This window comes from Carettochelys insculpta, chromosome 13 (assembly GCF_033958435.1).
Source record: "Carettochelys insculpta isolate YL-2023 chromosome 13, ASM3395843v1, whole genome shotgun sequence".
Classification (NCBI taxonomy): Eukaryota; Metazoa; Chordata; order Testudines; family Carettochelyidae; genus Carettochelys; species Carettochelys insculpta.
In genome coordinates, this window is record NC_134149.1 from 42117180 (window position 1) to 42127664 (window position 10485).

The window sequence follows — 10485 nt, forward strand, 5'->3', positions numbered from 1 at the left end:
ATTCGTGCTACCCTGGGGTGGGTTTGCGCCTTTGTCTTGAAGGTGAAAGGTACAGAACCAGTTGTCTGATCCTGGTGGTCTCCAACGCACCTTTAAAGGAACTTGTTTGCCTAGTTGCAGCATGTTGTCTTGGAAACCTCTCAAAACCCTTGACAAATAGCAGTGCATTTAAACCTGGCAGTTCCTCGTGTGTGTGGGGGGTGCTATTATGCCCATTTTACAGTTAGGAAAACTGAGGCATAGTGCTGCTGTGACTGGCTAAGGCCCCATGGCAAAGTGCTGGCAGCACTGTGGGGTATGAGTAAGCATTTTGGCCCATAGCCCACATCTTTGTATGTAAATTGAATGGATGGCCATGAATGCTCACAAAATTGGGGGTTGGGGTGTGGGAGAGGGTGAGGGCTCCAGCTGGGCTTGTGAGCTTAGAGGAGTGGCCGGAGAGGAGTTTATGGTGCAAGAGGATGCGCCAGGCTGGCACGGAGGAGTTCGGAGGACAGGAGGAGGATCAGGGCTGGGACAGGAGTTTGGGGGGGGTGGCCCAGGCTGGCCTGGAGGGGTTTGAAGGGCAGGAGGAGGATTGGGGTGAGGGAAGGGGGTTGGAGCCTGGTAGGGGCTCAGGGCTGCAGACTCCAGAGAGCAGAGCCACAGCACATACAGACTGAGGCAAACCCCCAAGCTGGGCCTCTGGTGGGAGCTCGAGAGTTGGAGTGAAAGGACCAGACTGGGCCCACGGGCTGTAGTTTGCTCACCCTGTCAGATAGCCTCAACTCCAGTTCCTTGGCCTGGTGGCTAGCACAGAGCCTTTCCCACTTGCACTCTGCAGAGACCTGTCTGGCGGGAGCATACAAACTCTCCTTAGTCTGGTGGACGACAGAGCGGGGGATGGCAGGGTTAATTTTTAAGCACAGCAAACTCTGGTCGAGAAAGAGAGAGAAATGCCCCAGTCTCGCTGTCTGCATCCACAGCTCCGCCAGGGACGTAATGCCTTGCACCTTTGAGGGGGGCCAGACCATAATTCTGTGTATTGCCAGAGCCCCTGAGGACCCTGGCCAAGACGAGGGCTCTTTGTGCTGTGGTGGCAGAGGGCAAGGACGGTCCTTCCTCTCGGACACGGACTCTGGAAGGGGAGTGGCCCTCCTCACCGAGGATGGATGCAGATTGAAGCCAGAGTGGGATCTCACTGCACCTGCCAAGGAGGAGGGGAGCAGTACAGGAGTGGTGTTTACCCAAGCCTGCTCCACTGTCCTTTCATGCAGGTCTCTGCTGGGAGAACACTTGGGTTTTCTCCTCCTGAGAGACACACTGGTCACAGTGGGGTGGAGGCTGCTTCAGAGTGCAAACCAGCACCTCCGACTTCACTCACCTCCTGAGTTCACCTATAGTTGCTAGAAGCGACTGGGGCCTGGGAGGAGCAGCCAGAGCCATGCAGTGAGGAACAGCTGTGCAGAGACAGAGGACTGGCCACTGGCTGGAGTAGACAAGCACCAGCCTGGGTGGGAGTGGCCCTCAGCATGGAGAAGGAGATGGGGAACTCAGCCTCCTGGAGCGGGTGAATGCAGTCCCAGGTCTGGGGAGCACGGGAGGGGCTTTGCCCTGGGAAAGGCGGGCGCCCCTGCCTCTGGGCTGTTGCTTAGTGAGGGATAAGGCTAGGTCTGCGTACAGGATTCCTCGGGCTGGAGCCGTTAGCCCACCTAGACTACCAATGCTGGCCATGTCTGGTTCCCCCCGCTGCAGCCCCTGAGTGGGGGTCATTTCACCCTTGGGCCTGGGGGGACCTTGTTGTGGTAGGGGCCTGTGGGGAGGGCTGTATGGCTTGGGTGGCTGCTTCTGCCTTACACCTTGGAATGGGGGCACATCCCAGGATCCCATCAGTCTGCTGTTGGAGCCCGTGGCTGGAGCACGAGGCAGCACCCAGCCCAATTTGAGCTGGGGGCTGGACCGGCACAGCAGACAGCTGTGCATGTTTCTTGCCTGAGGATTAGCCCGGGCGAGCGGGGAGGAAGTGGTGAAGTACAGATGGGCCAGGGAAGAAGGCTCATTGTCCCAGGGGAAGCCAGGCTGTCTCCTCCGAGTGCTGCGGGGGGCAGGAAGCGTTTGCTGCCCGTCAGCCCTGCAATAGCCATTGCTAGCGCAGGTCTGTGGGGAAGCCCGTTTCAGGCTGGGGGGGCAGGGTGTGGAGTCACCCTGTGCCCCTATCGTAATGTGCAAATCTTCCCGCCTGCAGGAAAGTGAGGCTGTTGCTCCCCCCAGCGGCTCTTTCCTTCAAGCCCCAGTTCTGCCCCTGCCCTCATCGCCCTCAGACCTGCTCAGTGCTTTGTGCTCCAATGCTGAGGAACATCACTGAAAGCCCTCAGGGCCTGTCAGCCATCCAGCGAGGGTCCCAGCTGGGCAAGGAATGCCCCCTGCCCCCTTTCCCCCCAGTCCCAGCACCTCTGACTGGGCCTTGCCGGGCTGTTCTTAGACTAGCTGGCAGGGCTCGGACTCGAGCTATCTGCCTCCGGCCTCAGGTACGTGTCAGGAGGGTCTCTTGTTGGTGCCTGTGAGGAGGCCCCCACCATGGTCCTTGAGAACACTACTGTGGGAAACCCCTCCAGTCTAGGGGCTCCAGGCACGTACCAAGGCAGGGGTTAGCTTTCTGGAGGAATGGAGCCTTGCCAAAGGTCACCGGCAGAGCCAGGCCGCAGCCCAGGCGTTCCTGGCTTGTGGAGCCCTGCTCCATCCACCGGACCGTGCTGCCCTTCTCGACTGTCTCCAGCACCATTGCAGCTGTGGTGAGTTTGTGCTCATGTATCTACCCGCCTGCCCCTCCACTGAGCTCCCGTCCCTTGTTGATGTCTGCTCCCCCAAAGGTCAGGGAGCATTTTCCCCGCTAAGAGGAGAGGGACCAGAATCCAGCCCTTACCAAGCAGCCACATGTCTCCTTTGAGATCTGTTTGTTTGCTCGCACCACCTGCCAGGGGCCACTGCATTCCCATGCCTGAGGGTCACGGCTCTTCAAAGCCAGGCACGGAAACAAGCACGCAGGGGGTTGGCTTTGGGGCTCCCAGTTCCCTTTGAAATATGCCTCCGCCCTCCGGCTGGGCAGCAAGTGGGCAGCTGTAATGGGCACAAGGTGGCCTGGCCCTGTCTGGGAGCGGATGCTCCCTGGGTGGGGGTGAAGCCCCGTCGGCGCAGGAGGAAAGCGACGGCAGCTTCAGCACGACTGTAAATGCAGCTTTATTGCAACGATTCATCCTTCTCGGCCCATGGGGCCATTCAGCAAACGCGCTGCTCCCAGAGAGCCACGGTCTCCCCTGCCCCCAGTTCAAACCACCCGCAAGCGCAGTCCGAGCTCCGCAGCCAGGCCCAGCAGCTCTCCCTGACCTGCCGCCCTGTCCAAACGCTCTCCCGCCCACTGCGACTGCACCCAGCCCCTTTCCCCTGTGCTTCGCCTGCAGGCTGGCAGTGTCAGCAAACGCGCCCCCCGCTCACAAGCCCGCAGGCCAGCGACTCCTCGGGAAAGCCAGGCGCTGGCGGCTGAATCTCATGAGTTCTGATGCCATGCCAGCTGAGTGCTCGCTCCTCTGGTGGGGCCCACGGGGGTGCCCTGCCTCTTGGCGTGGGTGGGGGTTCCCAAAGGAGGGTGCTCCCCTGGCCCCGGGGCTCTGCTGCCTGCAACGGCAGAAGGCCAAAGCCAGCCCAGTCTGTACGAGCAGCCGCGTCTCGCCGGAGCGTCCGCTAGTTAGCGGGAACTGGGCCTCACAGACAAGCGCCCAAGGGAAACAGGCGAGCTCAAGTTGAGGGCTTGGCCTCGCCTCTGAGCTCCTCCAGTCCAGTCCTTTCGAGTGTCCCCCGAGGCAGGTGAGGTCCCACCACCTGCCTTGCCACGGGGGCGTGGGCCAGGCCTTGGGGCTCCTATACGTACCCCGTCAGGTTGTAGGCATTGAATTCGCTCTTGGTTTTTTGGGTTTGGCTGATGGATGGCCGGGGGGTGGCCAGGAGTTTGGCTTGGTAGGCGCTTGGGTAGGTCATCTCAGGCTCCCGGGGCGGGCAGGACGCGGCGAGTATGCAGCCGCCGATGATGGTGATCAAGGCCGAGACAATGCCCAGGTACATGGCCTCCCCCATCTCGTACTTGGCGCTGTCTGGGATGAGCGGGTTGTAGAAGTCTTGCAGCACCACGTGGGTGTTCCACACCATGGGGATGAAGCAGAGGATGCCCCCCAGGATGAAGATCACCCCCCCAGTCACCGCTACCTTGTCCTTGGCGGAGGAGCCCTGGGCGAAGACGGTGCACCTCATCCCCCACACTGAGATGATGGAGGCCAGCGAGGAGACAGCGCAGGACGTCACCATCAGCGCCTGGGCGGCCTGCATGTCGGCAGGCAGGGACAGCAGGGAGTTGTAGATATCGCACTGTGTGATGCCAGTGCTCTGGATGGCACACTCCATCCAAAGGCCCTTGGTGAAGCCCACGGCTGTCACGATGCTGGCTCCGATGTAGGAGCTGTTCTTCCACGTGGGCAGGATCGTGGTGATCACAGTGCCCAGCAGTCCCAGCCCCGCCAGGATGTAGCCCACGAGCTGGAGCCCCATTGAGACCATCTTCAGTCGCTCTCCTCACCTGGCTGTGGCTGAGGGCTTCTCCCTTCTGTTGCTGTGTGCCAGCTCCTCTCTACTGCCTCAGCTCTTGGAGAGCAGCGTGTGGGTCTGAGCACATCTCCTCCCTGGCCTTTGTAGGCTAAGGGCTGTCCTTGCAGGGGTGGGAACAAGGGGAGGGGAAATTCTCTGGAAGGAAAAGAAAATCCATCGAGAATTAAATATTGACCAGAGACTCCTGAGAGATGCCAAGTACCCTTTCACCTCCACTATCATCCCAGACATCTGACAGAGAGAGCAAATCCCCCGAAAAACAAACACCGCCCAGGGAATCACGCTGTACACTGGCGAGCAGGGCCACGTGAAACACACCCACCTGCCGTGCTTGGCTCCAGCTCCCCACGCTGGTTCCCAGCCCGGCTGCTGGCGCGGTGCAGAGCGGCACAGCTCATTGCAGGCGCCTGTCGCAGTAGGAGACTGGCTCTGTCCTGCAGCCTGGTCTGGGACTTGCCTCTCCACAGATCCTGGCGCCTGGGTTTGAGCACATTGCGTGCGCCTACGGGAGGAGGATGCTGGAAGTGCCTAGCAATCACCCAGATCCCGGTACTGGCAGCCTGAGGGTAGTGCTGCCAGGCTGCAAAGCCCTCCCCGCTGGAGATCCTCTGTCCCAGCTCCGGTCATCTGGGATGGCTCCACCCTGGTCCTAGGCTCAGCAGTGACTGGGGCCAGGGAGGAGACTGTGTTTTCCCTCTGGCAATCCCCTTGGCCTGCTAAACCCAGGGCTGTGAGTTCAATCCTTGAGGGGGCCATTTAAGGATCTGGGGCAAAGAGAATTAAAAAAAAAAACCACAGGAAAGGGATGATGAGCGGATGACCTCCGGAGGTCCCTTCCCGCTCTGTGAGATGCATATCTCAGAAATCCCTGATGGGAACAGCACCAGTGAGAAGGTGCAGCTTCGTCACACTCTCTCTGAGCCTTACCACCGCCTTTCAGACAGCCGAGACCTGACCCCGAAGGAGGATGGGGACAGCTCTGGTCTCCATTGCCATCTCCTCTCAGGCTCTCTTCCACAGCCTCCCTCTCCACATCTCTCTTTTCCTGGGCACAGGCAGCAGCTTGGCCCCGGCCGGGCCTTCACTGGTCCGTTCAGGGTGGCTCCTACAACACTTCTTAACGGTGTAGCTACAGGAGCAGAACTCACTTCTGCTGGGGTTGCATCTCCTTCTGGTGTGTGCAGTCAGCACGGCTGAGGCTCTGAGCGCTGATGGAGGACGGAAAGGTCCCCCAGCCCCTCTTGCCCTGCAATAAGGAGCAGCTGGACCCGTGAAAGTGCGGGGAGCAGAAGGGGTCGGGGGACCTTCCCATCCTCCTTGGTGCAGGACTTGTTCTCCTGCCTGTGCGTGTTTTCAGACCCTGCCATCCCAGGTGGCTTCAGCCAAACTCTGAGGCATGGAGGAGAAAGGTGTCCTTTGGGAATTAACTGCTGCAGATCCAAGCTTCACTTCTCAGTTGTGGTGGTGACCAAGCAGGGCCCCAGGCCTCCAGCAGGGGGTGCTCTATTACCAGTGACACCTGCTGCTCTAACCTGGATTGTCACGTTAGTGGGAAGCACTTAAAACTTCCTGGTTGTGTTGCCTAGGTGGGTGCGCTCCCTTCTCAGGCTGGCCTTCCCAGGTCTGCCGACAGCCTGGCCCCGAGAGACACCTCAAGTCAGCGACTGAGGTATGAGGTGAGAATGCCTCGTTTCTAGTGAGTTGCAATTCACCAAGTGCCAGCCGAGGAGCGGCTCTGTAACTCTCCCACGCGACCAGGGTGAGCCATCGTGCTGATTTCAGGTGTGGGGAGGGGTCCTTTGGTAAGCAGCCCCTCACCTGGCACAAGGAGGAAACAACCTCGCCATCAGTGGCCGCTGCCTGGTGATGACACGAACACAGGCTGGCAGCGTGAACAATCCCTTTGGGCTGCTCTTGTCCTGCACTCACCCTGCTGTTCAGTGCTGCGCTGGGGTATTTCTCGCATTGCTGCTTCTCTCTGGGGCCTTCCACAGGTCCTGCCCAGCAGGGCTGTCCTTAGGAGTTATGGGGCCCCATGCAGTACTGCAAAACTGGTGCCTCTGTGGCTGGTGGCAGCTCGGGCCTGGGGGAGGCGGCACCATTTTTTAGAGATGTGCTTTTGTGTTCTTCAGCAACACACGAAGGAAATATTTTTAAACTACGCTCCTGTAGAGTAAGACAGGAAATTCAGAAACTGACAGTAAATGCCTGTTACATGGCTTCATTACCCCTTGAATAGCTCTTCAAGAGGTTCCATGTTCTGCTGCTACGGCTGGCAGATGTTTTCACTAGCTCCTCTCCAGAGTTAGACTCGCCAGGCTGCAGCAGCCAGAGAACAGGGGTAGGAAGAGGCAGGTGGGTGGACATTAAGATCCAGCAGTGTCCCAGATTTCCTGGCGCCCCATCCAGCTGCCTGTTGTGCCTACGGGTGAAGGTGGCCTTGCCGTCCAGTACAGCATGACAATGTGGACAAATGCAGTTTTGCAGCAAATCTGTCTCCTCTGCCCTGACCGCCCCCTCAGCAGCTTGTCCCAAAAATCCCCACTGGGGCATTCAGAAATGGGGGGGGGGCGGGGCTGGGACCTCTAAACGACACGGCCGATGCAGCTCAGCTGCCTCCTTCCCTGGGAAAGTCAGCAGCAGGCTTGGACGGTAGCGTTGCTAATTTTGGTTGGATGTGTTCCTGGAGGTTCCGTCAGGTGACAGAAGCGTTAATTAAGGATTCACCAGTCATTCCTGGAAACTCTGGGGTGATCTTAGAAGGCAGGTGACCCTGTTTGATAGCAACAATGCCAGAGAGAAGGGAACACAGCAAAAGAGCCTCTGGCCTGGCCCTTTCCCCTCCAAGCTGCCTCTCGAACATTTCGTCGCAAGTTTTTCTCGCTTCTTTCCTTTCCCGCCTTGCCACAGCCTCTCCCCTGAGCCCAGCAGCTTGAATGTTTTGGACATGGGGCAACAGGGAATGGATTGCCCCAGGCTTAGCTGTTCTGTTCATTCCCTCTGAGCCCCCTGGTGCTGGCCACTGTCAGAAGCTGGACCTTTGGCTTGACCCAGGATGGCCTGCAGTCACCAGGGAAGCCAAGGCAAGGTGGAAGGGGGCTTGGCGTGTTGTCCGGGAAGGGGTGGGGTCTCATTCACTCAGCCGTTTGTGCTGCCTGGACCATGGTGCTCGGCCCAGCTGCCCCCGCCCACGCAGAGCGGTAGAGCAGGGCTGTCATAGTGCTTCAAAACTCAGCTGCCCCCTCCAGAGATGGCTGCACAGCAGCTTCCGGAAATGCCATTCACAGAGCTGGCTGAAGACTTGCAAAGAGCCGCAGGCGGAACCGGGCTCCCAGGACTGGCAGGGACCTCAGGAGGTCAAATCCTGTCCCCGACGCTTGTGGCAGGATTGAGTATTACAGCGTGGGGTGGGGGTGGGAGGGTTGAATGCTGGCAGAAGTTTGTCAGCGTAGCTCGGTGACACTCCACGGGGACCCTGGGGCTGGGGCTGGGGCTGCTGGGCCAGGCCACAGCATGGAGACAGGAACGAGGGGAAATCTCAAACTGGCACCCAGAGAAACATGTATAGGAGCTTTGAAATACTTCCCAGAAATACAGCCCCCGGGGGGAAGCCCTGGAGCAGTCGAGTGGGGCTTCCATGGGAAGCACAAATCCTCCAAGCACAGGAGGATGCGGTCTGCTCCACACAGGGAGAGCAGAGGGGAGACAGGGCCCAGGGGAGAAAGGCTTTCTAGTGGTTAACTGCAGCTTTGCAAAATCCATCAGCAAATCTAAGCTTGGCTTCGTGGCTTATTCCAGATTGGTGCGAGCCCCCCGTGTGCCTGCCCCCCTCGAGGCCCTGGGGCCACCTTTTTGTTTGTATTGCTCCCATGAATAACTAAAAGCATCTGTATTTAGCAAAGGGGTTGGGGGTTGGTTGGGCGTGTGGTTTGGTGGGGGAGCGGGGTAGGGAGGACAGAGCAAGGAGACAGTTTGGAGCAAGCAACCACAACGCTGAAAGATGCAGGGGTTGGGGTGCTGATTTGGTGCAGCCTCCGGTGTGGTTGATGCAGAAGATCAGAGCTGACGGTGCATATATGGAGCTGGTTTTAGACAGTATCATGTAAGTCTGCGTATGGGGCAGCTTCTTGAAACCCAAGGGGTGAATTAGACCCAGTGGAGGCCAAATATGAGAGTCCTGGAGTCAGTGCTAGCATGGTTCTGTAGTGCCATCCCTGCGTACACATCATGTGCCCTCCAAGGCATTATGTGTTGCCTTGGAGAGCTGCCATCAAGGCACTGGCCAGCTGCAGCCCATGCAGCTCATGAGCATTGATTTTCAAGATCAAAGGTCCCAGAGGTCCTGCTGCAGGCCCAGTATTTCCATCACTGGTGTAATGGTAGATCTGCTGCAGATAACTTGGGCTCTGCAAACTCTCAGCCCCAGGGCGTGTGGGAAATCCAGCCCATCAGGTGTGAGGAAAAAGGGGGCGTGACGCATGACCTTTGCCTGACTCTGTATCACAACCTCCGAAGCGTGCTGCTCCCAAAGGTCTGGAGAAGTGACAGCTCAGCTGAGTGTGCCAACACCTTCCCCGGCCAAGCTGCCGCCTGTGAACCAGGCCAGCAAGACCATTTGGGAGGTGGAGGTGTGAAGTCTCTCATTTCGGTTACGCTTTCCAGGCTCCTGTCCGCTCTGCTGATCGTATCTTTGCTGGTGCTGGTTCTGAGATGGCCGAACGCTCCGACAGGGTCCTGGCAAGCGGGATCAAAGGATCGCCGTGCTGACCGAGCAGCCGGCACAGCCATTCGTCAGACCTGTCGGACTCAAGCGGTGGGTTTTCCCAGGGCCTCAAAACTGCCTCTTTCCTGCTGCAGCTGTGAAAGTGATGCTGCGGAGCAAGGAGGAGGGATTGAGAGAGGGCCCTGTGTGGCAGGCTGCCAGGGAGGGAGCCCAGGAGCTCTTCAGACCCGCTGTTCAGGGAGGCGCTGGTGTTTTAAAAAAATTCCTTGGTTGTCACTTTCGGTGTTTTGTCAAGACGCTGTTGGGCCAGGGGAGCAGTCGCTGTCTTCCCACGTGGAGGCAGCCCGGCTCGCTGAACAAGACAGGGTGCGCAAAGCAACTGGGGGGGGTGGGGGGCGGCATGACAGGGTAGGTCGTGCGGTGTCCTGCCATCAGGCCCACTGGTGGTTGATAGAGTGCTTGAGAGCCCAGGTAAGGAGCCAATGGCCCTGAGCCAGATGCTTGTGACCCTCACGCCTATGGGGTGTGGTTAACTGTCCCATGGAGTGGCACTTACGGAGAGAAGGAAGCCTTCCTTGCAAGGAAGGTGGCTTGTACCTCGAGCTGCAGAGGCTCTTGTACTGAGCACCAGAGATCCCAGGTTCTGCTCCGTCTGTCGGCATTACCCTTGCAAAGGACAACCACCAAGCACGGAAGTGGGGACGGGCTGCCATCACGATCGCAAAGGGATTGGGCTGGGGCCTTCCCCTGCGGCTTGCTGTGCTGGGGTGGTTGCATAAAATACAATGTGAGGCGAGCAAGGCTCAGGAGTGGGTGTGGGGGGAGGAGAGGACAGGTGTGAGCAGGGAGGCCTGGCAGTGGGGTGGCTGAGTTGAGGTAGGAAACTAGGCAGGGGTGTGAGGTTTCCAGGTGTCACAGGGTGACGGCTCTGGGTTTGAGGAGGGAGCAGAGGCCAGTGCACCAGGGCTGCTGGCCTGCTGCGCCGTTGTGGCTTATGAGGGGGCACCTGGGCATTTCTCAAGAGGAATGAGGCCACAACACCTGCTCGGCTAGTCTACGGGTGGGAGCCAGGGCCAGCAAAGTGTGGGACTAGAACAGACTGGAGACCCAGAGCGCTGGGACAGCTAGTG

At 58.9% G+C, this 10485-nt stretch overlaps 1 protein-coding gene across 1 annotated transcript; it reads right to left on the minus strand.

Moving 5' to 3' along the window:
• Nucleotides 1-3894: 3894 nt before the first annotated feature.
• Nucleotides 3895-4584, minus strand: CLDN2 (claudin 2). The gene has a single exon (XM_075008064.1). It carries the CDS (start codon nt 4582-4584, stop codon nt 3895-3897), a length of 690 nt encoding a protein of 229 aa, XP_074864165.1.
• Between the last annotated feature and the right edge of the window lie 5901 nt (nt 4585-10485).